Below are 19,621 nucleotides of genomic sequence, written 5' to 3'. Positions count from 1 at the left end.
TAAAAGTATAAAAATGAATTATATAAAGGAAATAAATCTGCATAAAGAGAAAATATAACTTTTATATACACATTATAAGTGTTAAATAAATATGGAAAATAATGACAAGCATGTATTTTGATTGGTAAATACATGGGCAATTGAATTATATTCTTATGCATTTTAATTTTCAAAATGAATAACAATATTTTCAGCTGCACAAAATAAAAGGAACAGTGAGATAGTGATAGAATAAAAATATGATGATGTATTCTAAAAGAATTACTCTGAGTTGACAAAGACAATAAGCCCCACTTCAGCCTGGTGGAGTCTGAAGCTACACACACACACACACACACACACACACACACACACATGCTTTCCAACTGTGTTCATCCCATGGAACATCCAGACAACCAGGACACAGTAGCAACTTCAGTAGGCTGGGGCTTATTTGCCAAAATACATGTCCTGTCAGATCTGTTTACCTTGTATTTGCTTGTAGCTGAAGTTCCTCGGACCATCACCAGGCAGGTGAAGTGCACGCGCATAGAAAGCTCGCACTACGCCACGGTCATCACCAACTGCGAGGACAGCAGCTGCTGCGCCATCTTTGGGGATGGGACCTCTATCATTGCAAAGCCACAAGGAACATACCAGGTAGGTCGAGCTGGGAGATGAGGGGGTCTCAAAGTTTTGTTGCTTCATCATCTTTGTGCAATGTAGTCGAGAAAAACATTGTCGGAGAGGCCAGGGAGATAGCTCAGTAGAGAAAGTGCTTGCCTGGCAAACACAAGGGCCTGAGTTCAATCTCCGGTACTGGAAAAAAAAAAATTGTCCTTCTTGTTTCACAAAGCCTTGAGTCAAGATCATAAACTGATGTGCACTGAGGATTTCCTACACGCCAAGCACTGCGGATGGCATAAGCACTGAGATCGTAGGGCCCGTGCATGCCTGACTAGCAGGCCGCGCCACCTCTGCCCGCATTCTTTTTTAATTGGCATGTGTTTGTGATACAATAATAATATTTGTTTTGGAAAATTTGTATATGTGTATATATTGATATGTGTCAATATATAAAAATATATTCTGTATAATATATGTTGTATATTATAAATGTGTATAAATATAGTGATCGTTTTCTATCCCCTCTCTTCTTCCCTGTTTTCCCTTCCCTCTCCTCTGCTCTGCATCCTCTTCCTCATCTCTGAGAAGTCTGTCTTCCTGTCTCCTGCCATCTATCATTTTTTGCTCTTTATATTTTAGGTTTCTCATATAACAGGTACCATGAAGTAATTAATCTTATTGTCTGACAGATTTCATTTTATGGTTTAATTACATTGATTTTCCTACAAATGATTTGAATTTCTCTTTCTGTGTGGACAAATAATACTTCATTATGAACACACCACATGGTCCATTTGTCTGTCATTGGGCATCTAGGCTGCTTTCTTGGTTTTGGAGTTGTAATTCAAAGCTGTAAATATGAGTGTTCATGTATCTCTATAGTATAATGTCTTTAACTCTTTTGGGAACATATCTGCAAGAGGTGTAGGTGAATAAAATGGAATCTTTATTTTTAGTTTTCCAAGGAATCTTCATATTTTTTTCTGTAAATGCTCTAATAGTTTACATTCCCACCAACAATGGAGGGTTCCTTTTATCCCAAAATCTCACCAGCATTTATTGTTGCTGTTGTGGATGATGATGTGTGTGTTCTTCATGGTGGTATTCTTGAATAAGACAGAGTGTTGTTCTGATTTTATTTTTCTGACTATTAAGTTTCACTACTATTATGAACTACTAGACTATATTGGGATATTTTGCTGAATTCATGCACCTACGATATTTAAATGACATTGAAATACCCATATCTGACAAAATTAAACAAAAAAGGGATACAAATGAAGGACCATTGTGTATCTGTGTATTCAAAATAGGATAGATATACAACTACTTTCTCTTAATTCAATGAAAAGAAAGATTTGTACTAATAGTGTTTGGACAGGATATCATGTCTGCATCTTGTACTATGAATAACCACTAAGAAGACAACAATATGAAATGTATTAATTATTGAAACTGTCCTACTAATCGGTTTTGAAACTCTTACTGCTATTTGTTTCTCAGTAAAATTATTTAATATTTTCATTAAACATTTTTCATGTGCGTACTGGACATTTTTATTTCTTTTGAGAAGAGTGCATTTATTTCATTTGCCCATTGTCTGACTGGGTCATTTGTTTGTATGGTCTATTTTTAAAAAGCCTTTATATATCCTAAATCCATCTGAGGTCTATGTTAGAAAAGTAGCTGGCAAAAACTTCCCATTTTGAAGGTAACCTCTTCACTCCTTTTCTGCATTAATTCCTTTTCTGCATAGGATTTTTTAAAGAGAATGCAAAATGGTTAAAAAAAATTTTTTAAATATTAGAAACGACACAGGATTTCACTGAAGAATTAAACAGGAATTCAACAATGGATGCTGTATCATATAATATTATCTTCAAATTAGTTGTTTAGATTACCAGATATAAACATGCAAAATAGGTTTAAAAAGACAAGAGTTAAGGATTAATTGCTCCTTTCAAGAGACCAGCAAAAAATCGGCAATACAATTATACAAGCTATCATAGATAGATAGATAGATAGATAGATAGATAGATAGATAGATAGATAGATAGATATCCCTTCTTTCTTTTGTGGTTTCTCTCATCCTAGTTTTTCCTCTCCATTGAACAAAATCTTTCCCTCTCACTGTGTCTCAGTTATTCTCCTCTTGTTGCTGGGACAAAAACCCAACTCCCAGAATGAAGGAAGGAAGGGTTTATTGAGCTCACAGTTACTGGAAGTTTCAGTTCATACTCAGCTGGTTCCAAGGCAGGGTGGCACAGAGCAGAGAGCAGCCTTTCATGGTGGTGGACAAGAGCAGGAGGAGCCAAGGGAGAAGCAGCAGCAACAAGGGCAACAGAGAGCAAGTCTGCCTCCCTTAAATTGCATTCAGGCTATCCGCCCCAGGCTGGGGGTAGCACTCACATCCGTAATCCCAGCAGTACTAAAACTCATAATCCCAGTGGATCATGAGTTAATCTCAAACTCTAGAAGTCCCCACCGCATGGCTGCATTAGGCTTTGGAGGGACACCTATACACAAACCATAACATGCCATATATGTTGTACCTTTCAGATTTTATTCACTCTTACACGTTCTTACACTAGTGAGACAATACAGTGTTTGCACAAGCAGGTCTGATTTATTTCACTTACCAGTCTGGTCTATAGTTACATCCATTTATTTATAAAAGCTTCAAATTTATCTTTTTTATACTTGAATAATACTCCACTGTGTAAAAATATCACATCTTTTTTTATCCATTTCTCAGTTGATAGGCGATTGGGTTGCTTACAAGATTTAGCTATGACAAATTGTGCTGCTATAAACATGGGTGCGTATAAATCACTATGGTATGATGTTTTCAATTCATTTGGAAAAATGCCTAGGAAGGGACTACCTGGGTTGAATGGGACCTCCAAGGCTGGCTCTTTGAGGAGTCTCCACACAGATTTCTATAGTGGTTGTACCAGTCTGTGCTCCCACGAACAGTAGAGAAGTGTTCCTTTTTTCCCATGATTCCTGTATGGAAGGATTTTAGTTTAATTTAATCTCATTTGTTCCATGAGGAATGTAATCATCATACACGAATAAAAAGTAAAAAAAGAAAAAGATCCCATTTGTTGATTCTTGTTATTTATTATGCTATTACAGTTCTCTTCAGGAATCCTTGTGCATACCTTCCAGTAGCTTCAGTGTTTCTGTTTGATATCCGTTTTTATTTTATTTTAGTACAAGGTGAGAAATATGGGTCTAGCTTCACTCTTCTGCATGTGGATGACCAGTTTTCCCAGGATTATTTATTAGAGGCCCTGTTCTCTTGTACATATTTTTAACACTGTGAAAGATCAGCAAGCTAAAAATACATGAGGTTGTTCCTGTATCTCCTATTTCATTGGTCTATATCTATTTTTGTTCTAGTGTCACTGTTTTTATTATAATAAATTGATAACATACCTTAAAATTTGAGATTGTACTTCCTCCTGCTTTTTTGTTTTAAATATATTTGGTACAGGGTCTCACTCTACAGCTGGGACTCATAGTGATCCTCTTGTTTCAGCCTCCCCAGGGCTGGGATTGCAGTTATGTGCTACCATGCCCAGTCTTGGGGGCCGGCTGGCCACTCCCAGGTCAGGGCCAGCATGGCATGCTATACTGGGAAGCCAACCCAGGTCCTTGCACTTGCCTACACAGGCATGTAGCCCACTGAGCTAGCCCTGTGGCCCTGGTCATTTTTTTTTTCTTTCTTTTTCTTCCACTTTGTTAGTGATGCTCAGATTGCTTTAGCTATTCTTTTGGTTTTTTCTGACTGCATATAAATTTTAGGATTCTTTTTCTAGTTCTGTAATAAATGTTTTGGTTTTTAAATAGGATTCTCTATGGGTTGTTTTTGATACTACGATCATTTTAGCAATATTAATTCTGCTTATCAGGGGACAGGGAGATCTACTTCCTAATATCCTCTTTAACCTCTTTCTCTGGAGCACTGTAACTTTCACTGTAAGTTGTTCGCATTCTTGATTAGGGTGATTCCCAGGCATTTAATTTTGTGAAGCTATCATGAACAGGTTCATTTTCCTGATTTCTTTCTCACTGAGTTAATCATTGGTGTACAGAAATGTTATTGATTTTCATGCATTCCTGTCACTTTGCTAAATTTGTTTATTTGCTCTAAGAATCTTCTGGGGTGTGTGTGTGTGTGTGTGTGTGTGTGTATGTGTGCGAACTTTTCTATGTAGAGCATCATATTATCTATCTATCTATATCTATATCTATAAATTTTTACTAATTTTTGTTCTGTTTAAAAAAGAAAAAATATGAAACACACATGAAAACCATTCAGAATGCAACAAATCATTAAGAAGATAGTATATCATGACCTAGTAGAATTCATCCCAGGGACATAAGCATGGTGCAAGGGACATGTATGAGATTCACCCAGGGACATAAGCATCAACCGTTCATAGATAGATAGATAGATAGATAGATAGATAGATAGATAGATAGATAGATAGATAGTTTGACACCTTCCCTTCCTACCTGTGGCTTATTTCTTTCTCTTGCCTGATTGCTCCAGCTAATGTTTCAAGTACTGTACTGAAGAAAGTGGTGAGAATGGGCACACCTGTCTTGTTCCTGATCAGTTTGTCCTTATTTATTATGTTGTTGGCTGTGGGTTTGTCATGAATGCCTTTTATAAATTTGAGATAAGGTCTTTCTATACCTGTTTTCATTAAGCTTTTACTTATGGAAATAAATGGATTTTGTCAGTTTTTCTTTATCTATAGTAAGTCCTTCACTTACAAATATTTGAGTTGCAAACTTTCACAGGTGTACTATATAAGATTCACTTCGTTTGACGCATTAACAAATCTGACTTTAAACATTCTCCTGGGAAGGAATCCTTCATAAGTCAAGAATTTATTGCATTGAGAAACCATGTGATTTTTATTCTTCATTTTATTTGGGGGTGTTATTGCATTTACTGATTCATCTATGTTGCACCATGCTTATGTCCCGGGATGAATTCTACTAGGTCATGATATACTACATTCTTAATGATTTGTTGCATTCTGAATGGTTTTCATGTGTGTTTCATATTTTTTCTTTTTTTAACAGAACAAAAATCAGTAAAAAAAAAAAAAAGCATTAGAAACAATACAGAATTTCACTAAACAGAATGATAGGAATTCAACAATGGCTGTTATGTATTGTTGTCTTCAAGTTCGTTGCTTAGATTGTCAGATACAAGTATGCAAACTGGATCAAAAACTTAAAAAGAGCAACAACAAATTAGGCATCAACCGTTCCTTTCAACGAGACCTGCAGAAATCATCAGTACAATTATCTAAGCTCTCCTGTGTATAAACACACATCTTTCCCATCTTTCTTTCTTTTCTCCTTTTCCTCATCCCAGTTGTTACTTCCATTTGAACTGTTTCTTTTTATCTACTATATCTTTTGGATTTTACTTCTTCTTTCAGGTTCTTATACTAGGGAGATAGTACAATGTTTACACACACAAGTCTGATTTGTAAGTATTTTATTGAAGAGTTTTGCATCCATATTCATCAAATATATTGACCTATGGTGACTTCTGTTGTTGTTGTTGCTGTTGTTGTTGTTGTTGTTGTTGTTGTTGTTGTTGTTGAATCCTTGTCTCATTTTGCTATTAGGCTTCTGTTAGCCTCATGGAATTAGTTTGTCAGTGTTTTGTCAATTTCAGTTTAATGAGAAGTATTAGTAATAGTTCTCTGTGACATTCTGAGAAAATTCATCTGTGACTCCAATGAGGCTTGGGCTTTTCTTAGTTGGAAAATTTCATCACTATTTTAATTTCATTTCCTATTATTTGTCTGTTTCATTTTTTATATCTTCTCGGTTAAGTTTTGCTGTATATCTAGGACTCTATTCCATATTCTCCAATTGTTGGAGTATTAATTTTCAAAATACTTTCTTACAATCCTCTGAATTTCAATGTCTGTGGGAATTTTGCTTTTTTTATTTCTAGTTGCTTTGATGAGGGTCTTTCCTTTTTTAATGAGTACATTTAAGAGTTTATCAATCCTATGCTTTCAAGAACCCAACTGTTTAATTGATTGATTTATCCCTTCTTTAGTCCCAATTTTGGTGATTTCTGCTCTGCTATTTATAACTTCTGGCCCTCTACAAGATTTTGGTTTGAATTTTTCTTGTTTTTCTATACCTTTGAGATGTCTCATTAGGCCACTGACTTGATAATGCTTCATATTTCTAATATAAGCCCCAAAGATTGTGATATATCTTATTGCCGCTGTTATTTCACCCCCGAATTTTTTAAAATTTCTTCTCTGAGTCCTTCTGAGTCACTGAGTATATAAAAGTATATATTCAAGCACACGTGCTTGTATAATTTCTGTGTTTAATTTTGCTGTTGATTTCTAGTTTCATATTTCATTCTGATTTAATAGGATGCAAGAGATTATTTTTATTCTTTTGCATTTATTTAAGCATGTTTTGTGACTTGAGAGCCAAGGGGAAAAGTGAGAAAATAGTATGAAAATGCAATGAGTTAATATAAAATAAAAGCAAAACCAAGGAGGAAAAATTTGAGAAAATAGGTTATGGAGGAACCGGGGATTGAACTCAGACCCTTGCACTTACCAGGGAAGCGCTTATTCCACTGAGCCATCTCCCCAGCCCAGAAAATAGGTTTTGATGAGGGAAAAGAGAAGAAATATGAAAGGTTCTGTGAGGAGCAGGTGAAAAACTGAAAAAGAGCAAAAAAAAAAAAAAAGTAGAAAAGCAATTACAAAAAAGAAAAAGGAAGCAGGAAGTATTAGTGGAAAGTTTAAGAGAAAAACTTTCTGGATGTTAGAGCCACGTAATCACGTACCTCTACCTGCAGTAATCCAGGGTAGGAATTAAAGCACTGATCCACATCCATACCTGGCTTGCACACTCAAGCCTCACATCCATGCTTCCAGGTAAGGAAGTCTGAGAACGCAAACAGACACCCAAACTGTTTCACTAGCTGGCTGCACGCAGATTTCTGGAGAGAGCCAATGCTCCACCCCATTCCAAACCTGCTGATTCTAGCGCTCCACCTGCCAGGGCCTCTATTTTCTTCAGCATCCTTAATTCTGTTCCCTCCAGTGAGTTTCAGCCTAGACTGTTCTGCTCACCATATTTAAAAAAAAAAATGTGACTGGGCTTGATAGTGCACATCTATGACCCCAGCATTTAGGAGGCTGAAGCAGGAGGGTTACTGTGGGTTTAAGGCCTCCTTGGGCTACATAATGAGTTCAGGACCTGCCCAAATTGCGAAATGAAATAAATTCTCAAATCTCAAATAAATGTGTATCAGCTCATGAGTGGAGAAATAAAATAGTCATAGAAATAAAATAGCTTTAAAATGAAATACTATTCATCCCTAAAATGGAATGAGTTACTGATACATGCTCAAACTGGCGAATACTGACAAGATAGACACACTTTAAAAGGCCACATATGCCTGCTTAGTTTACAGGAAATGACTGCAAGGTAAATCTGTGGAGACTTAGGATTAGTCATCGCCAGGACTTAGGGACATGGTGGGCGATGCACACATACTAAGGAAATGGGTGCTTCTTTTATGGATGATAAAAAACGTTCTGGAATAAGTGGTGATAATTGCATAAGTTTCATATCCAAAAAATATACTGAATCACATACTTTTAAAGGGTGAATTTATACTATATGTTTATATTTGTAATAATTATGTTTTTTTCTTTTTTTCCATAATTTTATTGAGAAACAAATAGCAATGAGACAGTTTCAAACCAAATTGGTAGGACAGTTTCAATAATTAACACATTGCATACATTCTTCTTAGTGGTTAATTGCTGTACAAAATGCAGACTTGAGATCCTATTTACAAACACCATTAGAACAAATCCCTCTATTCATTAAGAGAATGTAATTATATATCTATCCTAACCACTTTGAATACACAGATACAAAATGAACATTCATCTGTATCCCCTTTTTTTGTTAAGTTTCATCATTTAAATATTATAGGTGTGTTAACTCAGCAAAATATTCTAAGAGAGTCCAGTAGCCCATAATAGTATTGGGTCTTCTGCTTCACTGGCAATGTCAGAAATTGTTGACCTGAGTCCCCTACAGCTCAACATAACAGCATGGCTTTACCTCTTATACTTTGTTCTTATACTTTTCTGCTGGATGGTTAAGACCAAGGTAAAGCAGGACCTATGCAACCAGAGTTGTAGTTTTAAAGGATCTGTGTGAGCAATAGTCATTACAGAAAAGCTCTCTCTCTCTCTCTCTCTCTCTCTCTCTCTCTCTCTCTCTCTGGAACTGGGGATTGAACTCAGAGCCTTGCAATTGTCAGGCAACCACCTGTTCTACTGAGCCATCTCCTCAGCCCCAATAACAGCTTCTTTGCCAAGAGCTTTGGTCCTTTTAGAGATGTTCCTTCTCCGAAAACACAGTGGATACCAGGCATTGGAAGTAGAGCCATGTGGGTTTATCTCCACTAAAATGGACTAAATGCCTGGCATGAGAGGGCACGGGGGAAAATGCTTTCAGGATACTGTGTCAACATAAATAGGTAAATGTGAGGACAGGGAAGAAACTATATCTTAGTTTTCCGTTTAAAGGCAAGCACTCTTTCCCCAATCTTAAGTTCTCTCAGGACTTAAGCAATCCTGAAAGCAGTATCTTTTTCTTGATGCCCAAGTGCATTTCCTTGGAGAATGGCAAGCCCAATGGTAGGCTAGTGGAAAAGTTAAGGCATAATAGATAATTAGAACAAAGGCCCTGGGATAGTTTTTTCCTGGAAATACAGTTTGTGATATGAATATTATGTTTCCCAAACTGCTGCTCCAAGTCTCTAGAGATGAATAAGAATCTGAAATTATTTGCCTGTTGTCTTCTCTTCCAGGTGCTACCTCCAAACACTGGTTGTCTCCACATTGATAGGGATTGTTCAGCCACATATTGCCACGAAGCCAGCAGTAACATCTACCATCCTTTCCAAAAACACGAGCAGCTGAGAGCCAGCAGGTACGTCATGAAGCACACATCAGCGGTTGCCTGTGAGGTCCTGGATCCTGAGGGAAACATCTTTCAGGTAAAGTGCATCTCCAGCATGCAACGAGAGCCCGTGGCTCTGAGAGTTGTAATAATTTTACAGCTTTCATGTCGATTTTTACTTTTATTGTCATAGGAGTACTTAGCCACTTTCTGCCAATACTTTGGTCCAAAAAACATGAAAGCAGTATCTTTTCCTTGATTCCCAACTGCCTTTCCATGGAGCATAGCAAACCCAACAGTAGAACAGTAGAAATGTTATGGCATAATAGATGATTATAATAGAACAAAAGAAATATTAGCAGACATCAAAAGATAATGACACCACACGTCCTACCAACCTGTTTTGAAACTGTTTCATCACTATTCTTTTTTTCTCATTAAAATGAATAAAAATAATAAACAAACAAGGAAAAAATGATACCACAAAGATTAGCATAAGGATGATCCACAGCCTTATTAAAGTGTCACCAAATACAAGGCAGAAGACTGCGGTGTGGAATGAGCCAGAGTCCGTGGTGACAGATGCCTAGGAGGGCTTAGGACAGGGAGGCAGGAGGTTGGCAGCAGTGATGCGCCACCTCCACAGCAGTGCTCCGGCTTTGCACAGACTTTCCCCACCAGACCTGTTCCTTTTCCTGTAGTCCAAGCATTGGCCATTTGTTCTATATACCTTAATTTTTTTTTCTTTGTATATTTTAATTTGGTTTTAAAAAAATGTCAGAAGACTATTTCACGATGCACAAACATTTCAGAAAATTCAGTGCTTAGTCTCATCAAGTAAAGCATAACAGAATGCCATGATGCTCTTGTTTACGTGTTTGTCTCTGGTACTCCTGCTTAGTAAGAAGGAGCTCAGTACTTGCAATGAAGAACATGTGGCCCGCGAGTCCTGAAGTGTTCACTTCTGGATGCTAACCAAGAAGCTTTGCCAAAGCCTGCTCTAAACATTTATCTTTTTTTCCCTTACTCTCCACCCAAAAGAGGAATTTCCTTCATTGTCTGGTGAATGCGGAGTTATTTTTTCAATTTGGCATTATGCCACAAAATCCCTAACTTCTTTTCTGGTAATGCATACGAGTCCTGATCCAGCTTTGCTAAGTAAATGAGACTCTTCACAGCACAAGTTCAGGCTGAAAAATTTCAGATTATAAAAACATAAGGCCTCTCACCCCCCATGTCGAAATGTTGGTGATGGCAGGATCAGCCCCACTTTCTAGACACCACCTCTTCTCCTGAGCATCCTTGTCAGTGGGCTGCCAGGCTGTACCACAATATGCTCCCAAAGGTAGCCAGCAATAACCACTAGACTGTTTCTCAAGTTGATGCTAAATTTGTTTTCCTGAATATTCTACGTAGAGCCCTAATTCTGATTAGGAAGTATAAGTTTCTTCTGAGTGATGCTCTTTCATTGTTTGAAGATAACTATCACACAAAAGCCCTTTCTTGCCAGTGAAACAGAAGACCCAATACTATTATGGACTACTGGACTCTTTTAGAATATTTTGCTGAGTTAACATACCTATAATAGTCAAATAATGGAACTTAACAAAATGGGGATACAGATGAATGTCCAGTTTGTATCTGTGTATTCAAAATGATTAGGATAGATATATAGTTACATTCTCTTAATGAATAGACGCATTTGTTCTAATAGTGTTTGTAAATAGGATATCATGTCTGCATCTTGTACAGCAATTAACCACTAGGAAGAATGTATGCAATGTGTTAATTATTGAAACTGTCCTACCAATTTGGTTTGAAACTGTCTCATTGTTATTTGTTTCTCAATAAAATTATGGGGGAAAAAAGAAAGCCCTTTCTTGGATGTTTAAATGTCCCATTCCTTCAGCTTATCTGATAGGATAAGATCTTTGAGTCCCCTCTCTTTTCTAGTTACTTTTTCTTCAAATGTATTCATTTGTTTTCAAATTCTTAGAGTGGTTTATAAGAACTGTGCTGCTAGGTTTTACTCTTATTAGTGCAATCTGTAATTAAGTGAATAATATCTTTTACTTGCAAATAAAATGCATCTGATTTTCTGAGTGTACAAAAAGACTATTTGCTTTCTCACTCTGGATCAGCAGAAGGGAAAGCATTGTGGCATTTTATTTTTTTTCTTTCAATTTCTTTGTCTCTTAGGTCATGGCTGATGGCAGTGCATCAACTATGCTACCTGAAAAAAAATCAGAAGACGATTTCCATGTAAAACCTGAGGGCTACGACAGTTTATCATCTGTTCATCTCGAAAAAGATCATACACAACTCTATGGTGAACACGTTCCCAGGCAAAATAATACAAATAATATTATAACTTTTGTTTTCAATTCAGAATTCAAGAAGCATTGTAACTGACTAGTTCAAGTAACTAAGATTTCTGTTCCATCAGATTTTTTGTGATCTATGCTGACGGCTCAGGAATGGAACTTCTCCGGGACAGTGACATTGAAGAGTACTTATCCATGGCCTATGGCGAATCAACTACTGTGGTTCTCCAGGAGCCGGTACAGGAGCAGCCAGGTAGTGCTCTGTCTGCGCCGCCCCCACCTCGCACCCCTCTACCATCTGGTTGTTCCCCTTCTCTGTCGCTTTCCCTTGCTCACTACTCCACTTCCAGTTGGCTATGCCAACCCACTAACATAGCTACACGACTTTGTGTTTAGATCAAGCTCTGTCTGGAGGTCAGTCTACACTGAGCGTAACATCATCTACCACTACAAGCAGATTTTGCATGCAAACCTAGGTCTTCTCCCTACCCCAGGGATCGGATCCGGGCTGTTTCTATGCATGTCCTTCCATATTTCTAAATTCCTCTTAGTGTATGTTTATGATGCTTAATAATTGAAATCACCTTGTTGAGCATATAAATATATACTGCAGCATTCTGGAGGCTAAGGCAGGAGGGTGGCAGCAAGTTCAAGGCCAGCCTGAACTGCATGTTGAAACTCTGTCTCCAAAAAGTAAACAACAAAAACAAACTAATAAATAAGTAAACTGCATCTTGATTGATTTTACTCCTTTTTTCCTCCCTTCTTGGCTCTTAGTATCTTTCATCCTGGTGAGAATAGCAGAGCTCTTTTGAGGTTTTGGAGGTCATTTTATTCTGTTTTGTTTTGTTTATGTATTTGGTACAGGGTCTCCCTGCAGCTCAGACTCCTAGTGATCCTCCTGTTTTCAACCTCCCAAGCACTGGTATTGTGGGTGTGCGCCACCACACTGGGTCTCAGTGGCCAGCTCAGCTGCCCAAGGGCAGGCCAGTGTGACATGTGGTGCCAGGGATTAAATCCTGGTCCCTGTGCTTGCCTAAGCAGGCACTTAGTCCACTGAGCTATCTCACTGGCCAGCTCTTGTAAGTTTTGTTTTCATTTGAAGTATTGCCTTGATGAAATTTAATACAATAAAAAAACTTTATATGTGAGTTAGAATGTCAATCTGGGATATATATAAGTTATATAAGATACATTTGATATGTTTCAGCCCAAATATAAACTGATAAATTATCATGGCCCTGATTCAACATGGCTGAATCCCCAATACAACAGCTTATCCTCCCAATGACCACTTTCGTTTCCTTCTCCACTCCAGCCCTAGATCCAACTTCCTTTTACCTTTCCCATGCACATAAGGGAGCCTCCAATCAGTTCCATGTGTGTCACTGAACCTGCCCTTCAAACTCTGCCACTAGCAAAACTCCGCAAAGTCTCAGCCTTCTTTCCTCAGGTCAGAGGATTCCTCTGCCTCATCTCCTTCAGATCCGCTCCACATCCTCCTCAATGGCAATAAAGTCTCCCTCCTCCTTTTTACTTCTGCCTCTCTGCCACACCAAAAAACCTAAGAATATTCATTGAGAATTTATGTTACTTTCATCAATTTCAAAGAAACTGGTATGCAACCAGAGATTAGAGAAATGCATCACTTTGGTTACTGTGCTTAGGTGTGTATATGCATTGTGATATGCGTTGTGATATGCATACAATATGCATATTCATATGCATATGAATGTGATATGCATTATGAGCACTTATTAGTACACCTACATCTCTGTGTACTTTATCTTTATCTTTTCTATGTATTTGATCCAGTTTCACAATGCAGCTCAGACTTGTAGTGATCTTCCTGTTTCAACCTCCCCAGCACTAGAATTATAGGCATGCGCCACCACACCCAGCTTCAGTGACCAACTCAGCACACTCAGGGAAGGGCCAGTGCAGCATGGGGTGCCAGAAATCAAACACAGGACCCCATGCTTCCAGGAAGACACTTAGACTGCTGAGCTATCTCCCAGGCCCACGTTTATCTTTTAGTGTATCCATTACATGCACACCATGTAATATACCTTGATATCTGTGAATATGGAGAACAGAGGGCTCTGTGTAGGTAACACATGCATGTAAATGTATGACAATAAGAATTAAATTGAAATTGCTGTGTTAGTCATTTAAGTAGCATCACTAGACAAATCTACATGTCCCAAGCATTGACTGGGTAGTAAGAACACAATGGTGGGCTAAAATAGGCAGTAACAAATTTCCATGAAGCTTATGATTCAGTGGGATAGGTAAGGGTTAGTTATACGTCACACAAGTAGCTGGATAATTACAAATTGGACTGTGGTTTATGAAGGCAAGATACACTGTTCCATGAAAGCTACTAGCAGAGACATCTGAGGGAGTCTAGAAAGTTCCCTTGAAGACATATGAGCTGACAGCTACTAGATTAGTATGGATAATCGAGGTAGGCAGAAGGGTTTTCTTGGAACATTCGAACACAAAGGAGAAAAGAGCCACACAGCTCAAAGAACAGAGAGGGAGAGTGGTACAAATTGACGCAGAGAGAGAAAGTAATAGTCTAATTGGCTTTTGGAAGAGATTCGGAAGTCAAAGAAGAGTTTGGATCCCAAATGGATATACCCTGTCACCCTGACTGTGGAAGGCCCACTAACAGAGCTCATATGAGTTAGAAGGCTAGCTGTTGTCATAGTCCAGATAGTATCTTCCAGAAGCAATGATGTAATGTAGACTATGACAAGAGCAGAAGTGGATGGTGTTGAAAAGGCTTACTGATAGAACTGACAGGACTTGGACATGATTACTGAGGGACAATCAGGTGTCAGTGAATCTTGGTCACCTCCAGGTAATCAAACTCCAGTCTCTAGGGGTTACAGTGACTAGCAGCCTCACCTTATTTTGATATTGTAAGGTCCTTAAGCGTGGTCTCTGGGTTTTACAGATCTTTTTTGCATAGAAGACAGTTCAAAGGTGTTTGATGAATTTAGTTACTGCATCTTGAATTCATCGTGATAATTTCACAGGAGAAAACTCTTTCTCATCCAGGGACCCTGAGCATCACAATCCTTCGCCCTTTCCATGAAGCTTCACCATGGTTAATGAAGAAGGAATTAGAGACAATTGTTCCTCCTAATCTCCAGTCAAGGTCATGGGAGAACTTTCCCCAAGTGGAGGTACACAATTTCCACTACAAAACTGCATTATTTGCATATGCACCCATTACTCTCTAGTCTTCTTCCATATACTTATATTTAAACCTTCTGTAAATTGCCAATAAGCTCAAGGGGTTTTCTACTTGAAGCTTTTTCAAATTTTATGTATGGAAATAGGATTTTAGAGAAATATTCTTGCTATCCAATTTCAATTTTACTTCTTTTATCTATGTCACAGGTATGAACACCTTCCCATGATATTAAAATATACTTTCTAAATAATGCATGTTATACTTCTCTTATCATAGAATTGCTGTTATTATGCCATTTCTTCCTGTAATTTCTTTCTTACTAGTTTTAACACAGAGTTTAAGATTTCACTTCACCTTTTTTCCCTTCACGTATTAATAATGCACCAACTGAGCATATAACAATAACATAAAGGATTACACGTGGGCTTTGCAACTGAAATGGTAGCAAGTACTGTGATTATATCAGATGAGACAAATCTCACCTAAAGTTTTTAAATAATGAAAGAAAATATCTTGGGTAGTAATCATGAAATTTTGCAGTTTTGCAAGATTTATCATTTTACTTAATAAGTAATTTACGTAATGTCTCTAGCATGTTGTAAGACATTAAATTATTAAATCAATGAAGGCATTGATAATGTGATCTGAAAGAGATACCTAATATTAAATGAGAATATTTTCAAATTATGTTTTTGCTTCCTAACAATAAATTTTATAATGACAAAAGTAGAGTTGATGAACAACAATGTTCCACCCCTTTGGGGTTTTTTTTATTCTTTTTTTTTTTTTTTTTTTTTTTGCGGAACCGGGGATTGAATTCAGACCCTTGCGCTTGCCAGGGAAGCGCTTATTCCACTGAGCCATCTCCTGGCTCCTCCCCCCTTTGTTTTAATTTGGTAACTGTAATTCACATGGTGAGATGAAAATTATTTTAAATTTATGTCCTGGTTCTATAACTTATTAATAGAGGATTTGGGACAAGTCATAATGGGCCTTTCCTGAAGATTCAAAGGTCACACCAGAAGGTTCACTAAAGCTGTGTCCAACTTGAAAGTTCTATGTGATAATAAAAATTACACTAGCTCTGAGATTAGTAAAAAAAAATTTATTCACTTCTTCATTCTCTGAAGCTCTTATGTGGTAAGCTTCAAGCCTCGGAGTGGTCACCCACAGTCATGCTTTTTCAAGTGAAGTACAACAGACACACTTCAGGCCATTTGTCAGCAAAGTCTACCCATCATGAAAATGACAGTGATGCCATTTTGTCAATGATGACAATTATTTTGTCAATGACAATGATGTCATTGTCGTAATTGACATATTGACAGGATGTTTTATCGGGAAAATTTTCAAAATACAAATTATCTACAGGATGGTTTCTCTCTCAAAGAATCTTTCTACCACAAAAGAAACACAGAACCACAAAATTAAAGACTAAATGTTTTAGACCACATAAGGTATTAAGGTATAGTCACATAAATTTGTCACAAACTAGCCTGTTGTTGCATTTTTATGCACTCCTTTGCTTAACATTGCTTTAAGTGATACTCAGGAGGATGCCAGACAATAAGATTTTAAAGCATTCAATTTCTTGGAAATATATACAAAGAAGAAATATTGGCCAGTTCTAATATCAATGTTCCTTATATTTGCAGAACTTTTTGAGGGCAAGATTTTTTCATGCAATTGCATTCTTAAAAAGTGATTCCTGGCATAATACCTACATAAATACTCAATTTTAAAAATATATATATGTGGTAAAAACATTCAGATTTCTTTAGTGAATGTCTTGCTTTGTTTTGACAGAGAAAAACTCCAGGACCCCCATTTGGCACTCAAATCTGGAAGGGCCTTTCTATTGGATGCAAACAGCTAATGAGCACCCCAGCCCCCATACTCAAAGACCCCAAGTTTTTACAGATGCGCCAGTTCATCCAGCATGAGGTCATAAAGAGCGAGGCGAAACAGAAGCTGCAGGTTTCACTAAAGGTAGTAGAATCCGGGTAATCTGATCTCAAAAGAATCAGAAACAAGGCAATCATCCTTCTTGGCTTGTCTTTCTTTGGTTCCTTTGGAATCTAAAATCATTGAACTCCACCAATTTTTATCCAGTGTAACACATGAATGTCAACCTTTGGGAATAGCAGGCTGAGAGGTAATACATAGTGATTCCTACAAGGTGAAAGAATCATTAGGAAACCCTTAAAATGCAGACAAGATAAGAACTGTGGAGCAAGAGAGTGGCCAATGGAAAAATCCTTGGGAACAATAGTTCCCATGCTCCTGGAATACACGGTGCAAGTTTAGAGCAGAATCTGCAGGACTACAGTCAGCAGAATTAAAAGCAAGTTATTTTCAGAGATGCTTGGTTTGGCCATGGCTGCCCCTGTGCCCCAATATGATTACCTAAACTAGGTCAATACATGTCACATAATAAACTATCCCATTTGGGCCCTGTCCCCAGCAAAAACTGCTATACAATTTGTTACAAATGCTTTTTTCTCATGTTCTTGAGTCACAAATACATAGCTGCAAGGGTCTCGGGCTGCGGGTCTTTTCCTGAGGCCTTCTCATAAGCAGCTTCTCTGGGCTTCTTGGATAAAACTAAATTTCATCTGTGAATGATCTTTTAAGTCCTCTATGCAGCAACTGTCACACATTGGGACAACTGTGATTTGTGACTGCCATACTGAGACCTCCTTTCTTTTCTTTTCTTTTTTTTTTTTCTTTGAGACCTCCTTTCTTATTATATGGATGTAGTAATCTCTGAGAAAAAAAGATAGAATCACTTCTCCATTTGATATTTGTTCATGAATGAAAAGGGTCTTGCCTTGGAAGTAATTTTGTAACTGACAAATGTATAGTTAATTGAATAAATGTGTCAGTAGCACCTCATTTTCTAACTGATTTTCTTGGAACAGAAATTACATGGATTTTGTTTATGGTTATATAATCAGTACATGGCACAGAGCAGAAGATCAATACATAACGGGAATCGGTTAAATATTCATGTAAAAGCCAAAGTATATTTCTCTTGGAAGCAAAAGTAATAGACTAAGCAACGTACATTTGCAGACATAATCATAAGATTATACCTATGGGGCCGGCGAGATGGCTCAGTAGAATGAGCGCTTGCCTGGAAAGCTCAAGGGCCTGAGTTCAATCCCTGGTTCTGCCAAAAAAATAAATAAATAAATAAATAAATAAATAAATAAGATTATACCCGAAAGGCCTGAACACTGTCTAATCCACAGTGTGAGTCCCATTGAGAACGCGGAAGCACAGACCAGAAACAGCACTTCTCTGAAGCCGCCATGCAGGTTTGTCCTGTGGCCTCAAAGGTTTTCTTGTGGACTTTTCAAGTCTGGTTATTAAGCTCCTAAGCAAAAGTCTTCCAGATTGTTCAGCTAGCGATTGATTGTTTATTAAGCTGTGTGAACATACTTACTATTCATCTTTTTGTAACATTTTAAGTTAATATGACTATTTTGGCACCTCTCTCCAGGTATATATCTTAAACCTGATGCTTTTATCTATGTGTTTTATCCTGCTTATCTAGGATTATATAAATCACATTCTACAGAAAGAAGATGAGCTACAGGAAATGTCAGTCAAGGATTCCAGAACTGAGGAGGAGAGAGGCAATGCTGCAGACCTTCTCAAACTAGTCATGGTGAGAGGATGGTTCATACCCAAACCAGTGCTTTTACCATTGTTTGAGTACTAGAGACACTTAGCAAAATGACATAAGGAATAGTGACATGCTACTTGTGCCACTTCTACAAAACCTTTGTCTTGTTTCTTTCTAAATCAATCTTTTTTTTTTTTTTTTTTTTTGGTGGAACCGGGGATTGAACTCAGGTCCTTGTGCTTGCCAGGCAACCACTTATTCTACTGAGCTATCTCCCCAGCCCAAATCAATCTTTTATATGTTGAACTTTCCAAATACATTTTAAATTCTTCCTTTGATCATCAATAATTAGATTCATTGTTGTTATTCACCTTTTCGAGACAGAGTTTCACTGTGTAGGTTAAGCTGTCTTTGAACCCATTTTGTAGCCCCCGCTGGCCTTGAACTCACAACAATCCTCCTGCCTCAGCCTCCTGAGTGCTGGGACTGGAGGTGTGTGCCACCACACCTGGCCAATCATGAATAATTCTGAGGAACTGCAAATGAAAGATGTATTATCCATCAAAGAAATTAATATTCATTGAAATATTAAATGAATTAATGAGAAATTAGAAAAAGTTTAGAAAAGGAAATTATCTTAAAATAATTTCCAGTTTACAAAAATTTTAGGTAAGAGCAATGGCTAAAATATCAAATATATTTTTATTAGCTAATTCATTTTTAGTAATTTCCATAAAAGGTCAAGTTTAGCACCTAAAGAATACTTCTAAAGTTTTGAACTAATAGTGTTCAGACAAGATATCATGTCTGCACATCTTGCACTGTGAATAACTACTATGATGAGAGCGCAGGCCC

The 19,621-nt window shown here is 37.5% G+C and overlaps 1 protein-coding gene across 1 annotated transcript in view; it reads left to right on the top strand.

Moving 5' to 3' along the window:
- The window catches only part of Spag17 (sperm associated antigen 17), a 293,285-nt gene that overhangs the window by 227,940 nt on the left and 45,724 nt on the right, over positions 1-19,621 (top strand). Inside the window, 7 exon segments of the mRNA XM_023708314.1 lie at positions 485-639; positions 9,515-9,703; positions 11,806-11,951; positions 12,053-12,183; positions 14,997-15,124; positions 16,942-17,124; positions 18,695-18,808. Coding sequence (XP_023564082.1) covers positions 485-639; positions 9,515-9,703; positions 11,806-11,951; positions 12,053-12,183; positions 14,997-15,124; positions 16,942-17,124; positions 18,695-18,808 — 1,046 coding nt within the window.

Source organism: Octodon degus, unplaced genomic scaffold (assembly GCF_000260255.1).
Source record: "Octodon degus isolate 3935 unplaced genomic scaffold, OctDeg1.0 scaffold00349, whole genome shotgun sequence".
Taxonomy (NCBI): domain Eukaryota; kingdom Metazoa; phylum Chordata; class Mammalia; order Rodentia; family Octodontidae; genus Octodon; species Octodon degus.
This window is presented reverse-complemented; position numbering and strand designations above follow the sequence as displayed.